This window comes from Sphaerodactylus townsendi, linkage group LG12, assembly GCF_021028975.2.
Source record: "Sphaerodactylus townsendi isolate TG3544 linkage group LG12, MPM_Stown_v2.3, whole genome shotgun sequence".
Taxonomy (NCBI): Eukaryota; Metazoa; Chordata; class Lepidosauria; order Squamata; family Sphaerodactylidae; genus Sphaerodactylus; species Sphaerodactylus townsendi.
In genome coordinates, this window is record NC_059436.1 from 52,754,517 (window position 1) to 52,773,560 (window position 19,044).

Here is a 19,044-nt window from a genome sequence, read left to right on the forward strand (position 1 = left end):
TTACCCGTCATCAGAGCAGCGAGTGGCCCGACCAGTGGCGACGAACTACCGCACATCTGGGGGGTGGGGAGACAAACTGGCCGAGGCGAAGACATCCGCCCGCTCGGTCCAGCAACCCAGGACTTCGGCTGACGGCTTACAGTCCGCCCCATCGTTCCTGAACATCCATGTCAATCTCTGGGAAGACCTCATGAGTCAGGTTAAAAAGCGACTCTGGTCTGGGATGGGTAAAGCGTCCGCGGATCATTCGTTATCGTGCCTTCCGAAGTTGCCTCTTAATTTCCACAGGAGATCTGTTTCCTCTTCCCCCCCCTTTTTCCTTCTGCTTTTTTCGACCAGTAGGCCCGGGAGGAGCCAATTGACTGGCCCTCCTGGATTAAAATCTGGGCCCGTCCTGATGCCATAGCACTGTCAGGACAGGCCCCAGTTACAAGGGCTGCCGCCACTATAAGCTAATACCCAAACCCGTAGGTTATGGCCTTGGCGCCCGCAACGCTTTATCAGTACCACATTAAAGGCCGGGGCTCAATAGCTTCGCCCATAAGGAAGCGGTCTCGGCGAGCAATTCCCCAAGATAATTAGATCACAAAATTTAGCACCATCGGCTTCCTGCATTTAGCCAAGCAAGGTCCGCGATAAGTGCAACTCCTTACCAAAGAAACCCCCCCCTTCGCTTTCTCCTTTGTGTAATAGGAATTTGCCTCCTAATGTACAATTACTTCATTCCCGGATATATCCCCCAAAAGGTGCTTCCAAAGCCCCCTTTGTGTTGCTGATTAAACATGCATACCCACAATCCCCCAGGACTGCTTCTCCCTTCCCCCCCTCGAGGCTGGGATGACCCTCGCCAGCGCACCCTGATGACGCTCTGAAGCCAATTTCACCAGGGTGGCCTGCCTCCTGCCCTCCTGTCAAACAACTAAAGAAAAGTGGGCCCCAGGGAGTTCATTCAGCAAACTTCACGGGCTGCCAAAGAGCAAGCCTTCTTCCTTCTTATATTAAATTCAAAACATCTCCGCCATCGCTCTAGAACTGAGCCTGGCCGGGATGACCCGGCCGTAACCTGGGAAAGGGTGTGTTTCAGTCCCTCTCCTACAGGTTCCGTGGACTCCGATTAAAAGCCCGGCAAGGCCAGCCAGGATGCCGGAGAAAATCCTTCGGAGATGGGCATCCTCTTCTAGGAGACCCGCGTAGCGATCCCAGCAGGAGCGCCATTAATAGCAGCCAAAGACCCGAATGATAGGGGAGGGCGTCAAAGGCTGACCACCAGCCAAACCCCTAAGCTGCTGCTTAAAGACCACCCGAGACACCGAGAACCTCTGTGCGGCTCTCTTTCGCGATCATCACCACCAACTCAGCGATACCATCCTTTGCGCCTGCTCTGCTGCCTCCTGCCGATAGCGATGTTACACCCCATAATAGCTTTCACCAGACCAGCATCTGGAGCAGTTTGCTGCCGCTGCCAGCGTCTCATCTTTCTGCCTGGGCCAGTACTTACAGAATTAGGGGGCCTGCTAAGTTCCTGCCTGCTCCCGTCTGCCGGAGACTTCCTAAGCGGAGTCTGGGCTAAGCCCTTCATGAATGCCTCATCTATCAGGTACTCTATGGCGCCGACTGGGGACCCGTCGTCCAAACCCTCCGGCTGGCGTCTCCTCGCGTCCTGAAATTTAACCCGCAGAATCTAACACCCTCGCGCCGCGCATCTGGCGAAACTGGAGAACCGATGAATACATTAAATCGGCTCGACCAGTTGGAACTACACATGGAGGACATTCCCGTGTTGAGACATCCTGCTCCCCAGGGAACAGTTCTGGACCTCTTGAGGACGATCCCCAACTACATCCCCGCCGACTCCCTGCGGAACTCTTTGTTGCCTCAATTAGCCTCACCATTGTCCTGCAGAGCTCCACCCGGGAGCCGGACGCTACGCATCGCTCTGCCTTCGACCCCGCCTCCTGGGAAGCGGCCCTCAGGCGGAGATTCGTCTCCTACTTAGCTTCCTAGGTATTAGTCCCTACGGTTCGCTTCCGTATATACTAAGACTATTGGCCCGGCTGGCCTGTGTGCCCTTCTTGAGATCCATCAGCTCTACCTCCCGCTCTGGATGCCCTGGCCTCCGAGCCTTAGGAATTTCGTCAAGCGACCACAGACAATCGTGCGCTATTGATTATTTGTTGTTGTTGCATCGCGGGTTTGTGAGAGTGTACATAATATGTGTTGTTTTAATCTTTCTGATAATTTTGGTTGATCCACATGAAGAGAGTCCTGCGTGAGCTGCAAGAAGTTGTATCTAACCTGAAGTATGATGTTTTGCCCCCATTGGTGGTCAGCCCTCTGGGCTGGCTGCGGGAGGATAGTTGAGTGCTATTGTACAGATCTGCATTGGTTTAATTGTATGCCTTGTTATCGGATCTTGTTTAGATTTCAATGCGTGTCTAATATTGCCCTTAGCGTGTGTAAAACCCCATTTCCCTTACCCGCAACAAATTCTAATGTTGCGCAACATGGCTTAGTCCAACTTGACCAAGCTGACAGAGGAATAGCCTTTAAATGCGCCCCTTAAGCGTTGACCCCGGCACAAAGGTAAAAAAAGGAGGAGATGTATTAGTGCGACCCAGCAGTGCCGTAGTAGAGCGTTAAGGACGCCAACCGGACCTGCGGCCTTGCGATGCGCATCGCACCCCCTCCTCATCCCCCATGATCCGCGGGTCATGAACCTTTGTCACCGGGCTCAATCGCAGGCAGGGACAATGGTCGCCCGCTGGTGAGGATTGAGCTCAGAGCAGCGTCGGCTCCTCTCCGCCGCGTGGCCAGATGAGATCATGCATCACATGATCTCCGACATGATGATGATCTCGACCTCCAGCTCTCCGGAACTCCCCAGTCCTCCTCCTGCGCCCCCCAATAGAGTAACAATAAAGGTGCCAGGAACGGCAGGCCGGGAGACTTCGCTAGAACCGCGGACCTCCGGTCTCCCGCTGCCTGGCGATCTCCACCAGATGTTATCTCCGGCGTGCCAGTCTACGTTCTTGGCGGCGCGTGGGTGGGCTACAGTTAAATCAGGGAGGGAAAAAAATGGAGCATTCCTGCAGCCCGGGGAAAATAAAGGCAGCAACTATCTGGGGTCTCTGCATCGCTAACCAAGAACACGAGTCCTTTGTGTCGCTTGGAAGAAACACCTACCAACTTCAAGGGTCTCCCCAAAGGAGTGGCGTTTCCCAGAGTATACAGCTGCCAATAGACTTTATCACAAGTGCCATTCTGGGGAGAATTTGTAAAGTTCCTCTCTGGTAACGGAAAGCCAAAGGGCTTCCAAGAGAGAGATTTCCCATGTCTTTGGTGGAAAGAAGGTCGCATAAACGATATAAGGAATTAGAAAGCTGGCTAGGTTCCTACTCTCCCTCATCTCGTCCTTGTGACTGTTTGCTACGAACAGAGACTCACCTTCCTGGCTGGTCAGGGTATTTGTGTTTGCAGTAGGCCTCAAGCGAAGCGTACACCTTCTCACGGAGAGCCTCGACCTCGGTGGGGTTGGAAAGACCTTTTGAATCTGCAAGGAAAGAGAGGCCCTTAACCATTTGGACCAGGGGTCCCCAAACTTGACCCAGCGAGGGCAAATGCGACTTGGAAAACATTTATCCGGCCCACTGGGCAAACAGATCTCCCCTTGGCTCTCTCCCTTTCATTCCTCTCCCCACCCGGAGGCCCGTCCTGCCCCCCTCCCCTTTCCTCCTCCTCCCTTTCTTTGCCGGCTGCAACTGAGCGAGAGAGGCAGGCAAGAGAGTGGGGCCAGGCCCTGCGCACAGCTGTCCCAGCTCACTTTCCGTGCCCCTCTCCGCCCGCCCACTTCATCAGCCCGGTGGCCACGGGAGGAATGAGCCACCGTTGCGAGATCAGGGGCGCCGCCTGAGCAGGAGGTGAATGCCAGAGGAGGAAGAGGAGGCAGCAGGTGGTGAGGCCTTGTGCGACTGGCCACGACCAGTAGTCCCGATCCCGGTGGCCGGAGGAGGGAAGGAGGAGGGAGGCTGTCTGGGTGGGGAGGGATCCTTGGCTGCTCAGGTGGCCCTGGGTGCCCGGCCCCGTCGGACCTGAAGAAAGCCTAGCCGCTGCAGGATTTGTTCATAGGTGTTTTTTTATAGTCCGGCCCTCCAATGGTCTGAGGGACAGTGAACTGGCCCCCTGTTTTAAAAGTTTGAGGACCCCCCCCCCCCTGATTTGGGCAGCTCAGGGGAGGGTGCGTGGGGGGGAGTTTACGGGAGCTCAACAGCAAACAAGAGGCCACGGGGCTTTTCGGCATGGGCTTTTCTCATTGATTTTGGCTCCATACTACTTCGGTTTACCTTTGATCTCCACCTATCCTTATTGCCACTTATTTTCCTCTGTACCCACCCGCCCTGGGTTTTTGCTGGCCCTTTGAGATCACTTTTGCCCCAATCCTTTCCTGGAAGCTGATCTTGCTTTGTTTTTTTTCCTAGAGCATAATGCTTCTGTTGATTTTCTTAGGCTCATTCCGCACATGCAAAATAATGCACTTTGAAACTGCTTTCAGTGCTCTTTGAAGCTGTCTTGAATGTAAAAAAATCCACTTACAAACAGTTGTGAGTGGTTTGGCTTGCCATTATTCTTTTGCGTGTGCGGAAGGGGCCTTAGTCCGACTCAACTCCAGCCCATAAGCTACCCCTTCCCCTTCCAAAACAGCAATTTCAATTAAAATAAACAGCCCGAAAATATTGATACGACAGTGTAATGTTGAAATTATAGTTAAGCAGTTTTTATGAATTCCCAGCTTCCATTTTTTTAAAAAATAAGTAAAGCTCTAGTTTCTTACCTCATGGAGAGATGTTTTTTTCCTTATATCTCCATGAGGGAGAAGGGCAGAGACTTTTTGTTTTTTAAAGAAAAGCTCAGAATTCAGAGAAGCTGCTTAAACTATCATTCCAACTGGGGTGCTGTAATATTGGTTTCAGACTGTATGAAAACGGTGAATTCTAACAGCATTCTCCTGGACGTTTAGCCTCGCATCTTCGTGGCTGGCATCTTCAGAGGATCTGATAGTAGGAATGGAAAGCAAGTTGGAGTATATATACTGTGAGGTCAAAGGCCACCTCTGAATAGAGTATTAGCTCTGGCAATGCGAGTCACAAAGAAGTCTGTAGCCTGGGAGTAACAATGAAGATATCAAGGTCAATAGGGGGATGGATCTGAATAGGAAGTATCCTGGTCTTTGTTCACTTTGAGTGCTATAGTCTATAGTTGTCCTGTGTTCATGTGGAGCTGATCAGTCACTGTCTTGATTCTAGAGTTTTTCAACACTGGCAGCCAAATTCTGTTCATTTTCATGGTTTCTTCCTTTCTGTTGAAGTTGTCCATGTGCTTGCGAATTTCAATGGCTTCTCTGTGTAGTCTGACGTAGTGGTGGCCAGAGTGGTCCAGAATTTCTGTGTTTTCAAATAATATTCTGTGTCCAGGTTGGTTTATCAAGTGTTCTGCTATTGCCTTCGACAATATATCATTACAACGCTATAGCATCATTTTGATCTTTAAGGGCCTTTTTAAAAGATTGGGGGGATGCTGTGAAGCCACTGATCATGACATCAATGACAGCACCTTCCCTTGAAAATCCTCATTATTTAAGCCATGAGCAGAAGGGAAAAAATGGCCCAGCAACCGTAAAAATGCACAGGGAAGGCCGACATGACGGAGGAATTCTCCCAAACCAATTCCAAGGCTTGTAGCTCGACTTCCAAGAAAATCAGGAATATCAGGATTTCCAAGAAACGTCAGGAGAGAATGCTGCTAGAACACGGCCATACAGCCCGGAAACCACACAGCACCCCAGTGATTCCAGCCGTGAAAGCCTTCGACAATAAATCAGGAATAACTCCGGCATGTGGAAAAGAGGACTGTTTTAAGGCAAGCCCAGTGTCTGAGCTTGAACCTGTGATAACAACGGGATCTGGGTGTAAATATTGCTGATTTTACCCTTTCGGGGTGAGCTCCGCAAGAGCGGACCTTAAGTGAAAGCACACCCACCCATGGAGAAAAGGGGAAAAAAACAAAAACAAAGCCAACTTCGGAGGATTAAATTATATATGAAATGCATTCCGGTGGCACCGTTTGCTCACAGGGTTTCATAACCTGACACATCCTATTACTCTAAATCCATTCAGGTTTTTGGGTCTGTCCTCTTCAATTTGCCCAGTGCTGCGTTTACATCTTCCCAAGAGCTGGCAGGTTGAGCACCACCAGTCAGAATTCTGCACAGGGACTTAACAAGATCTAAGGAAAAGGACGTTCAGTCAAGACTGAATTGCGAAGGTGTCTTCTTCAGAAGAGCAGGCCAAGAGGGATGCCAGGACTCTCCATCACAGGACGGGAAAAGGCAGCAACGGCAGCCAAGAGGATGACTCTGACAGGGAACGCAAAGAGGGTCACATGAACATCCTTCCAGCTGACATGGCGGTTTGGTCACCCTCTTCATGTTTCCTGTCAGGTTCTATCTGTACAACAGCCTGTTAAAGTAGGCCAGTACTGTTACCCCTCGATTACAGGCTGAATAAGACAAGATTGGGCGCATTCAGGGTGGTATGGCCGTAGGCCAGTGGTGGTGAACCTATGGCACAGGTGCCAGAGGTGGCACTCAGAGCCCTCTCTGTGGGCATACACACACAGAATTCATCATGTGGGGGGAAAACGTCCCTCCCACACACACACATCTAGGCAGGCTTGGGCCGCTGGATTTGATGTGCATGCACCTCAGCGAGCAGGGAGGACTCGGCTGGCGGGCCTGGTGCCTGTGCTCCAGGTGGCTGCTGCCCCGGGGGAGTGGGGGGGGATGCTAGAAAGGCGCAGAGCGGCGTATGTGGGACTTGCTGGAGGCTACAGCAGGCTGGCCCCTGCTCGAGGGGGTTATTCAGGTTAAATTGCTGCGTTGGCACTTTGCAATAAATAAGTGGGTTTTGGGTTGCCATTTGGGCACTCGGTCTCGAAAAGGTTCGCCATCACTGCCGTAGGCAGACTGAATAAGTGAGGGTTGCCAGTTTCCAATCTCTCAGAATTAGTAATCTCCTGACACCCAAAAAATGAATTCCCCTGATAAAAATGGCAGCTTTGCATTGTAGACTCAGCAGCCTCACGTCCCTGCGGAGCTCAGTCCCCTCCCCAAATTCTAGTCTTCACCCGCAAAGCTCCAGGAATTCCCCAGCTGGCAACCCTAGAAAACTCCGAAGCTGAGAGACCAACGCAGGGACGTAACAAGGCAGCCCTGGGCAAACTGTAGCCCTGGGCAAAACCTGAGTTGGATGCCGCCCCCTGGGAGGCTGACCACTCCACCACTGACTCAAATTTTTTTTTTTGCACCAAGGACATTGGTGCCTACAGGAGTTCATTTTAGACATATCAGCAACTTCATAATTTTCAGCACATATATCATCAGGTGACTGTCCTTATGCTACTCCCCCAGTTTGGTGAAGTTTGGTTCAAGGAGTCCAAAGTTATGGACTCTCAAAGGGGGTGCCCCTATCCCCCATTGTTTCCAATGGGAGCTAATAGGAGATTGGGGCTACAGTTTGAGGGTCCATAACTTTGGCCCCCCTGAACCAAACTTCACCAAACCTGGGGGGTATCATCAGGGCAGTCTTCTGATGAGACCCTGAAAGTTTTGAGACTGTGCATTCAGAAATGTGCCCCCCTCAGCCTGCAACCCCCATTGACAGCAATGCAGAAAACTCAATGCAGAACAAAGATTCTTGGGCAAATTTCTGGGATGAAGGGGGTGCATTTTTGGATGTATTGGCACCAATATTTCAGGGTATCATCTGGAAACTGTCCTGATGGGACCCCCCATGTTTGGTGCAGTTTGGTTCAGGGGGGCCAAAGTTATGGACCCTCAAAACTGTAACCCTCATCTCCTATTAGCTCGCATTGGAAACAATGGGGGATAGGGGCACCCCCTTTGGGAGTCCATAACTTTGGACTCCCTGAACCAAACCTCACCAAACTTGGGGGGTAGCATAAGGACAGTCTCCAGATGATACGCTGAAATTGTGGTGTTGCTAGCCTAAAAACTGCGCCCCCTGCAGGCCACAAATGGAAAACCACTAAAAATACCCAAAAACGAACCCAGCATTTTGATGCCCCCCACAAGGTGATGCCCTGGGCAGCTGCCCACCTTGCCCAATGGGCATTACGCCAGTGGACCAACGCCATCTCCCCCCTCCCACTGAAAGATCATTCTGGCTGAAAAGTCCCTCTCTTCACCAGGGGGCTCCGGACCCTCCCCCATCCTCGTGGCGTGTGTCAGGAAGCCCAAGGCCCAGGTCTACGGGAGGCAGGAAGAGCCAAACTGGACCTCACCCATGAGCCACGGAATCCTCAGCTTCAGCAATGCGCTACTAGCACTGCGCATGGTGCTTGATGGAGAGGCAGAAGGGACGGACTTAGATGCCCCAGCAGCACCGTGTCAGAGAAGAGATGCCGGGACAGCGGCAGGGGATAGCATAGCCTGGTTTCCCTTCTCTTCCCAAACATCAGCTGCTGGGCACGTGGCTAGCACATTTCTTTTCTTTTCTTTTTTAAGTTTATTAATTTCAATATCGTTAAAACATTACAATTACAAAATTTCATTTTTGATACATAAATACCTTAATTTATCCATTGTACTTCTAAAATTTTAAGTATCTAATACAAATAATTTTCTCTCTCAGTTTGACTTCCCATTCGGATTTAACTTAATATTACCGTCAAAAATTGACCTTATTTGGCTAACCTTTCTTCAAACTCAGATGTAATAAACAGAGGGAAAACCAGTGATGTGAATCCTCTGTTTTTTCTTTTCCCGTCCCAACCTTCTCTTTATCTCTCACCCTCTATCTATCTTTATTTCTTCCGTTTATCTATATGGTATCATTCGAGGTTGGGGGATTTAAGTTCTCATTTCCTCACCGTTTTCTCATCTTTACATTATCCACCTGGGTTATTGTCGTTATTTCATTACCAATGCACCCTCAGTATATGGCTGGGAAGATTGTTACTTCGTTCTCATCTGCAATATATTTTACCCACGGTTCCCAAATTGTATTGTATCTTTCTACCGGTAATGATTTGAGTTGATGTGCTAGCACATTTCTTAACACCCCTGCCATTACTAAGGAACGAACCCCACCGCGTGGCAGCAAGGCCTACTCTCCAGGAAACCACACCTACCGGGGTTGAAGAGGACGATGGCCCTGAGGCACCCCAGTTCTGTCTTGTCCATCTGCATGTCCCTCATTTTGGACACGAGTTCCGTCAGTACTCTGCAAGATCAAAACAAGAGCATCAATGGGAGACTCTGAAAGCAGCGCACTCGCCCATGCCCACTTGCCTCTGGGCAGTCGGCAGCGGCACCTCTTCAACCCCCAGGCCCTTGCCGTTGCCAGGACCTGCGATTTCCAGTTTTTGGGAACGTGGTTGGTGGCTTCAGTGAGATCTTTGGAACCACAAAGGTTGGAAACTGATATTTAAACAAGGACTACTGCCACCGCGAGTAGCAGAGTGCTGGTCTAGACGGACTCTGGTCTGATTATCATTATTATTTATTATTATTTGTTAAATTTAATAGACCGCCCTACCCCTGAAGGGCTCAGGGCGGTTCACAAAACAATCAACATTTGAATACAACAAATAGTTTCAGTTAAAACAATAAATAAATCAAACATTAAAACACTAGCAGCAATGATCTTCCACAATTAAAATAAGTAGATGATGTCCGGCATTAACCCCCCGGGAGGGGACTGGCCGATATTCAGTCAGCAGATGGCAAAGCTGTAAGGAGCAACGAAGAAGGGAGGACTCAACGGCCAGCCTCACCAAAGGCCCGGTGGAACAGCTCAGTTTTACAGGCCCTGCGGAACTCCCCGAGATCCCGCAGGGCCCTAACAGCTGGAGGAAGAGCATTCCACTGGGCAGGGGCCAGAGCTGTAAAAGCCCTGGCCCGGGTGGAGGCTAGCCACATCATAGAGGGACAAGGGACCACCAGTAAATTCGCCTCTGCTGAACGGAGAGGTCGACTCAGGACATATGGAGTAAGGCGGTCCCGCAGGTATGAGGCTTGAACTGATGTTCTGTATAAACTGTAATTAAAGGCCAACATCTGTGTGATTGGGGCGAGGGGGTCACCGGCACACGTGTGATGCGGCCAGATGGGTCATAGCAAATCAAAGCCACACTGGGACCCACTTGCCCCCCCCCCCCCAACAAGGGCCTGCCTTTCAGACACTTCCTGCCCACCTGTCGAAGATGGCGCCAACCCCTGCGCTGTGAGCACTGTTCCGGTGGACATGGAGGCCCGTGGCCAGGAGGATCCCGTCTTTCACAGCTATGGACCGGTGAGAAAAGGAGGCGATAAGCAACTCGTTCCAGCCTGGAAAGGACAAAACAAGGCACAGGGTTGCGACAGTGAACAGCGAGTGTCCCAGTCTCTTTGGCTGATTTTGTTTCTGAAGTGATTCTGTTCTGAAGGCCTTTGAAACGAAATGAACCAGAGACCCCATTTTAACCCCTGGTGGTGCGTTCTGCTTGCCTTTGGTTTTATTTGATATTAGGCCTTGTATTAAAATATTGTAGTTGTTAGGTATTGACTTTTTAAAATGATTTGATTTAGTTGATCCTCTGGGGGGGGAGGGTCCTTCTGAGGCAAAAGGAGGGGGATTATAAAATACATAGAAAAGAGAGAAGCTGTGCTTCCATACTGGAGGGGCGCGGAATGGCCGTCCTTGACATATGAGGCGTTAGATCAGAGTAAGCCTGCAACTGAATGGCCCCAGGGAGGAGAGCATCCCCAATTTTCACTCCATCTTACAGCTGTGGGGTTGCTCTGGGTCCATTACTCATTCAGCTCAACTGACGCAGTTGTTGTGAGAATAAAACAGAACCAGAAAAGTCCATGAGCAGCGTCTTGATCTCTTTGTAGCCAGATAGGGTGCAAATGAAATAGACATATGGACAGAACTCTCCAGGACCCGCTGAGTGCTTAGCCTGTGCCTATCTGCATAGCCACGCCCCTTCACCCCCAAAGCTCCACCCCCAGTTCCATTTCTCGGTTGAGTGATGGGGCGATTCCGCACACGAGTAAAATAGGTTTGACCCAGTTCCCTGAGAAGGGTTCTAACCTAGGTCGAAGCCATTGTTGTTCCCCACTGCAACCAGCTTGATCCCAGCTCTGAGGGCGGGATCATCTTGTGCCTCTTCACCGCTCCATTCCGATTGGCTACTGTTCTACGGCCATGTTCTGTCTATCCCCACACACGTTATTAAAAAAACTGCCACAGGAATGGAGGGACGAAGGTGGCGTTTTTTGATTGGCCAGCTGTACGCATGTCCAAAACACTCAGCTGTGATTGGCTGAATGGGGGACTCCTGGCACCAGAGATTCTGCACTTTACTGGAATCGAGCTGAGTTCGAGTGTGGTTCCCTGAAAAAGTAGTAGTAGTTCCCAACTGGAGTCAGAAATTTGACTGGTACAAAACCACGTCGATCCCAGTGGTTGTGCGGAGCACTTAGGTCGAACGCAGCTCGAACTTAGGTCGATAACGCAAGTGCGGAATTGACCATGGAATCTCAGAACTGCTTCTGTACTATTTGTCCATAGTGTGAGTGGTTTGCCTAGACCTATTCCAAGCCTTTTCCAGGCATGCGGTTATCCAGGATTCTCGGCCCCTGGCTAGCTAGATGCCCCCTGCCCCCTCCACCGTTCCCGGCTCAATGCGCCACTCCCTCAGTGGAATGTCCTACTCACCAGCCCTGAGCAAGATGACTTGGTCGTCCAAGGGCAGTTCTGAGAAATGGGGGATCCTCTTGGCCCACTCCACCAAGGTGAAGAGCTGCTTGTCCGCTGCCTGGCATATGTTGGTGACCGGGTCGTTGGGCTACGAACAGCAGAGAAATGAGAGGTGTGAAAGCTCGGAGCAGAACGACTACCCTATTTCCCCGAAAATAAGACATCCCCGGAGAATAAGACGTAGTAGAGGTTTTGCTGAAGTGCTAAATATAAAGCATCCCCCTGAAAGTAAGACATAGCAAAGTTTTTGTTTGGAAGCATGCCCGTCGAACAGAACACCAGAGCATGCAGCTGTGGAGCGGAAAAATAAGACATCCCCTGAAAATAAGACGTAGCGCATCTTTGGGAGCAAAAATAAGACACTGTCTTATTTTCGGGGAAACTCGGTAGCGAAGGGAACGCCCAAAGAACTCCCATCCATTTGTAGTCATGGAAAACAATTAATGGTTCAGGGCATTTTAAACAGTCAGGCAAATGCGGTGGATTCTTCTGGGGCTCCGGTCTTTCCTGGGACCACTGTCTGCCACCTTTCTGGCTTAGTTTCCACACACCTGTAAGGGTCTGTTACTCCAGTCAGCAAACAAGACTCAGGAAAGTTTCAAGAGCTTTATTGGAACTGTGTCAGCCCAAGGATCAGGAAGCCCAAGCTGGTGCTTTGTCCCCTGAACCCCAGTATGTCCCTGAACACGGCCACATGGCTCATCCCGTCTTCCTCCCTCCCTTGCATCCCCAAAACACCAGCATAAGAAAGGTTGGTGAGAAAGGAGCATTGTTGTGGTAGCCACAGACACTTCCCTCATTCGGGAAGTTGGAGATAAGGAAAGCGGTGTGCCTGCTTCACTAGTTACAAGCAAGCAACAGAAAACCTTCCCAGCCTCGGGCGATGATAATGCCAGCCCAGGTGGCCTTGGTGCGGACGTGTGAGATGCCAGGCCGGGCACGGCTCAGGCCTGACAACCCGCCCTTTTATCCTATTGGCTGCAGCAACCCACGTGACTTTACTGATGGTACCACAATACTACATGTTGATGCCAACCAAGACCTGCAAATATAGGCCGTTTCCCCACTTCAAAAAAGAAGGAGATACGCACCGGGGTGGTCTGCTGCGGGACCTTTTGAGCGCGGTGTCAAGGTCCCCACGGCAGCTTCTGCCCCTCGAGCAATCCTCAGGCAGCAGCCAACAGGATTCCCCACTCAACCTCAAGGCCTCTCCAGCCCACCCCCCCACACCCCGTTCAAACATAAGCTGGGGGGATTCAGACGGAGCAAAGAAGCAAGCCAGCCAGTTTGGCTTGGGACAGCAGAGCCGGAGGCATTGAGGTCTGCCCTCCAGGCAGATTGCTGCTGCCAGACGCGGGCTTTACTTGCAGTTGGGACACAAATTTGCAAGCAGGGCCAGTGCCGGCGGCTTTCCTGCACTTTTGGCCCCTGGAAAACTCGTGCAGCAGGACTGAAGCTTGGGAGTAACTGGTGTAATTGTGAATGCAAGTTGCCTCCCCCTCTCCGCCCCCAGCCCAGCCTCCACATTACTGGGTGGGGGGGGGGGGGGAAGGTGAATCCTTATTGGGCAAAAGGCTCCACGTCACTACCAGTGGCGGGAACCTGAAACGTGGAGTCACCCCTGGACTTCCCCCCGGCATGCACTCTGCGCGGGGTTCCGTAAAAGCTGCAGTTCTTTCCAGGAGTGGAAAAGACGCGCGGTGAGGGAGAAGGACAGCGGAAGAATCGGGGTGGCTGCGTTGCCGCCATGGATGCAGTGGGGAATGCCACTGGACCCCGCGTTACCTGGCGAGAGTAGCGCGCAACAAAAGGTGAGTGGGGAAACGGCCATAATCACATGGATCACCACAACCAATGGCATGAACGGCAGTGGGGGGAAACAAGGCCCAGGACAGGGAGAGCGGAGCAGCAAAAGGAAACCGGTGTCAGAAGCAGCAGCCCAGGGTGCGGAACGCCATTGAGAAGCGCGGGAAAAATGTCAGCGCCCTCGGGTGCTGGGCCAGTTGTGTCCAGGGTGCTTGTTTTGGACTAAAGGCCAGAACTAGAACACATCTGGAGGGGCTCTAGTGAAAACCTCAAACCGTTTACCAAGTGGGACTGCACTGCACTGTACGGACAGCGGGCAGGGTTGCAACAGGCACTCTCCCAGTTGGATCAAAACCGGGTGGACAAGACTAGCCAGAGTAACATTCCGATAACTGCAGTTTAAGTAAATCTGAGCCTGGGGTAAGTCCTGCTTCCCATGCTGAGGCCGTGAACAGGTCAGGAGGGTGTCCCCAGGCACGGGTACAACGATGTTAAAAGCTGGACTCGCTTCTAAGTGAGCTGGCTTTGACTTTCAAATAATACTTTCTCAGGCTGGAGCAGCAGTGGCGTAGGAGGTTAAGAGCTCATGTATCTAATCTGGAGGAACCGGGTTTGATTCCCAGCTCTGCCGCCTGAGCTGTGGAGGCTTATCTGAGGAATTGAGATTAGCCTGGGCACTCCCAACACACGCCAGCTGGGTGACCTTGGGCTAGTCACAGCTTCTGGGAGCTCTCTCAGCCCCACCTACCTCACAGGGTGTTTGTTGTGAGGGGGGAAGGGCAAGGAGATTGTCAGCCCCTTTGAGTCTCCTGCAGGAGAGAAAGGGGGGATATAAATCCAAACTCTTCTTCTTCTTCTTAAACTGGCAGGTAGTCAATCACCAACCACTCACAGCCAGCAAATATGCAATTTATACCACGGTGCTCCAAGAGCCGGAGGAAAGGGAATATTGGGGAGAAGGGGGTGGATGGTGGTATGTGTCTTTTGATGAATGCTAAAGATGTTCCCATCACTACTATGTGCCCTTACGTCCCCTCTCCATAACGTTTCTCACTATGGGCCTAAGCGCAGGGGAGGGTCACTCAGCTTCCCTGAGGCTCCCAGCTGGCTACTGTTGGTGACTGACTGCTGGGCCAAGTGAGCACCCAGTGGCAGGGAGTTCCGACAACTCAGTTCGCTCAATAGAACATGATAAGACTCCAACTTTTCAGCTCCCACCCAGGTCCTGAAAAAAATGTCAGGAGAGCCCAGATAGATCAGACCTGGAGCGTTTCCCCACTTACCATGAGCCCCCTATGCCGCGCACTACTTTCAGCGCGCATCATTTCTGACGCACCCCCGGGCTTCCCCACGACCCCGCGCTCTGCGCAGGGTCATCAAAAGGCACCACTTTGAAGAGCGCCAGGAATGATGCGCACTGAGGGGGCGCGTCGGGGTGGCTGCGTTGTCGCCGCCCCTGTAGTGGGGAGTGCCGGGGGACACCGCACTAATTGGCTACAGTAGCGCGGGGGAGAAGGTAAGTGGGAAAACGCTCCAAGATCCACTGAGATCTAACCATGGGCTTTTCTTTCAGGAAGCAAAAGGCACAAAATACAGACCTAGATAATTAAGGGATGATCTCTAGGAACCCTCCATTCCTCCCATGTCTGCCCGGGAGTCGTGCCAGAGACTCCTTGCTCACTAAGCCACAACAATGGAAAGTGCTAAAGGAGAGACCAGGTTCCCCCTTTCTGAAATACTAACAAGTAAGAAAACCCCAGCTGCTCTGCAGCAGCAGACTCAGCCCAAACACTCCATTTCCCATGCTTAAAAAGATCTGCTCGCAACGCAAGGAGGAGTACAGTCTGCAAACTGTCTGGGGAGGAAAGCCAAAGAAATAGAGGTATAGGTGTAAATTCATTTCGCCTGCCGTTCTGTGTATGGATTCATGGTAAAACGTGCTCCGTAAACCGAGCTCCCCATTTGAATGGTTACGAGTCCTGATAACGAAATGAGACATTCCTATGTGAAGACAGACCACCCTCAAATCCCAGATGCCGGGAACAAAGGACGAGGCTAGCCTAATGGTGCTGTAAACAGGATACCGGAGTAATGGACCCTGTTCTGCAGGGCAATTAATGTTTCATGTTTAGATCTGACTCCTGAGTAAAATCCCACTGACAGCTGGGGAGGCAACACGTCTCCCGGCTCCCGGCTCTCTTTCCGAAGCCTCAGCGCACAGACCTTCTAGGTCAGTGGTGGCGAACCTATGGCACGAGTGCCAGAGGTGGCACTCAGAGCCCTTTCTGTGGGCACGTGCAAACAGAGTCTCCCCTACAAACACACATCTAGGCTGGCCTGGGCCACTGGGCCCGATTATTAGCATTAAACTGAAGACCTAGTTTTGGGGAAGCAGTGTAGGTAACCCTGTTAAGCACTGTTAAACCCCACTGATTTTCATGCGAAGAACTAAGGCACAATCCTTTACCTGGGAGTAAGCTCAGTTGCTGGCAATGGGGCTTGCTTCTGAGTAAACCCTCCTAGGGTCGGGATTCACCAGTTGGAAGAGTTGCATGGTTGCTACAAAGCAAGGCCACCGACTACCACCAAGCTTACTCCCAAGTAACACACGACTCGGAGCCAACTGTTTTTTCTATACTGAAACCTCAGTATTCAGGTTAAATTGTGGTGTTGGCACTTTGCGATAAATAAGTGGGTTTGGGGTTACAATTTGGGCACTCGGTCTCGAAAGGGTTCGCCATCACTGTTCTAGGTTACCCTGGAGCAGAGATGGCCAAGACTTTTTGACAACTTTCTCTGTGATACAGAAGGCAGCGGGCAGGCAAAGGAAGTTCATCACTCAGGGAAGAGAGAAGCTGGACTTCCTGGAAACCCCCCCCCCTTTTCCTTTGCACTGCTTCCAAACACCAGACTGCCCTCCTTGGCATCGGTTCCCCTCCCTGGATTTCTCTTCCCCGCCTCCCATCCCAAAAGGGCCCTCCTGCACCAGAGGGTAAAAGGGGGCAGGGCTGGACCCTGTCAGACTCAAAGGACATTTCTGGCACTGCGAAGAACCTTCCAGAATGCAGAGACGCCAAACTCTGGCTGCAAACGCCAAGCGGCCTGGCTGGACTTCTCTGCGAGAATTACAGTGAGGGTTGAGTATCATCAGAAGACACCCAAGGCTAAGGTACTCCAGCGGAGAGGCAGAACTCAGTCCCTGCTGACAGGGAGGACTGAGCGTTCAAGCGGCACTCCGGGAGTCTGGACCACTCCACTGCAAGTTGCCACACACGGCACTCCACGGAACGCACACGAGGGAAGCAGGGGGTGGCCAACAGGTACCTGCACCTTGCAACACGAGTAGAACAAGGAGCCCTTGGCAAGCCATCGTGGGAGGAAACGCCCAACGCCCCGGCCTCCTTGTGCACCATCCAGTGGTGGGATCCAAAAATTTTAGTAACAGGTTCCCATGGGGGTGGGATTCAAACTGTGGCGTAGCGCCAATGGGGCTGGGCGGGGCACGACGGGGGCGTGGCCAGGCATTCCGGGGCAGGGCATTCCTGGGCAGGGCTGTGGCAGGGACGCAGCCGCTGCGCCGGTCCTTGGGTGGGAAACGAATGCACGCAGGCACAGGCTGCCACGCACGCCGGTGCACCTCCTGCTAGACTGCTTCCAGTTCTGCGCGCTGCTGCTGAGAGGAGGGGCGTAACTAAGGCAAAAACCACGTGGCAAAATCACCAATTAGTAACCCCCTCTCGGCACACACAAATAATGAGTAACCTACTCTCAGGAACCTGTGAGGACCTGCTGGATCCCACCTCTGGCGCCATCCCAGGGAAACTTTGTCTTTTTTCTAAGCATATTTTCCATTGTGCGTTTGTGTTCCGGACCCTTCCGGCAAAGGCTTAACTCCATTTTAGCTCCACAACAATCCTGGCAGGTAAGAGCGAGGGGCCCATTATGTGTGGAGCACTTTCTGCGGCGCTCCTCACTCCACGGGGCATTTACAGTGAGGTCTCCAAGCATTTCCTTGTTTGCACGCCAGGAGGCGGCCCAGCTTGCCTGCCCTCACACCCGTGTTGCTTCCAGTCCATCGCAAGATTGCCATCTTTTGTTTCAAGCCCTTTAAATTTCATATTGATAATGCTCGTATCACACAGGGTTGCTGTCATTGATTTTTGCTTTGCGGGGGGAAAAGCCAGCCGTCAATTGCCCTGCACGAGTGGCGGGCTGGGGGAAGACCAAAAGCAGCAAAAACCTTGAAGCGAGGGAGAACAGTGGGGTTTCCTCACTCTCAGGAACCACAGAGCTTCATGAATCGTCAGTGCTGTCAGTGTGAGCATATCTGCAATAAAATCTCTGCCCGGAAGTGCTTATCTGGCCAGACAGAGAAAAGAGAGAGAGAGAGCTCCAACTTTTTCCGCTACACCGCCCATCTCATCTCGTCAGGGGATGGGCTACAGCAGGGGTGTCCAACTCCAGCGCTTCAGATGTGAATGGACTACCATTCCCATCAGGCCGTGCCAGCAGGGGCTTCTGGGAATTGTAGTCCATTAACATCTCAAGCGCCGGAGTTGGACACCCCTGGGCTACAGCATTCTGCCCTAGCCCAGAGTTCCTGAGTCCCTTTCCATGGCCGTTCTATGCCATCCAATCTTGATTTGACCCAGTGGTGGGATCCAAAAATTTTAGTAACAGGTTCCCATGGGGGTGGGATTCAAACTGTGGCGTAGCACCAATGGGGCTGGGCGGGGCATTCCGGGGGCGTGGCCGGGCATTCCGGGGGCGGGGCATTCCTGGGCAGGGCTGTGGCAGGGATGCAGCTGCTGCGCCGGTCCTTGGGCGGGAAACGAATGCACGCAGGCACAGGCTGACATGCACGCCGGTGCACCTCCTGCTAGACTGCTTCAAGTTCTGCGCGCTACTGCTGAGAGGAGGGGCGTAACTAAGGCAAAAATCACGTGGCAAAATCACCCATTAGTAAACCCCTCTCGGCACACAAAAATAATTAGTAACCTACTCTCGGGAACCTGTGAGAACCTGCTGGATCCCACCTCTGATTTGACCCAGGCACAAACCAGAAGCTGATTCCTATCCCAGTATTTGCCACCAGCCACTTTCCCTGTGGGATTCGGCACCCTCCTCCCCGCTCTCTGTTGCTGGAGGGCCACTCCCTCCCCACGGATCATGCTCGCGCAGCCAGTGATCTCATTGTGGAAACCACGAGGCGCTAAAAGAGTGTTTAAGCAGGCTTCTCTTTAGATGCACGGGGCATTCTTAGTCACAACGACATTGAATTATGCAGGGAGCCACATTCCATTTGTTTGAAGAAGGCCGAGAGTTGGGGACAGACGGAGCCGTTTATTTCAGCTCTATTTCCTCCTCACGCAAGTTCGCCACAATCCTCAATACAACTCCCGCAAAGTATCCTGGGTCT

The 19,044-nt window shown here is 52.0% G+C and overlaps 1 protein-coding gene across 4 annotated transcripts in view; it reads right to left on the reverse strand.

Moving 5' to 3' along the window:
• Positions 1–19,044, reverse strand: part of RXRA (retinoid X receptor alpha) — a 190,036-nt gene that overhangs the window by 8,972 nt on the left and 162,020 nt on the right. For all 4 annotated transcript variants that reach the window (XM_048512638.1, XM_048512636.1, XM_048512639.1 and 1 more), the window contains 4 exons: positions 11,778–11,907; positions 10,270–10,402; positions 9,205–9,296; positions 3,445–3,550 (listed from right to left, as the gene is read on the reverse strand). In XM_048512638.1, coding sequence (XP_048368595.1) covers positions 3,445–3,550; positions 9,205–9,296; positions 10,270–10,402; positions 11,778–11,907 — 461 coding nt within the window. The remainder of the gene's footprint in view (positions 1–3,444; positions 3,551–9,204; positions 9,297–10,269; positions 10,403–11,777; positions 11,908–19,044) is intronic.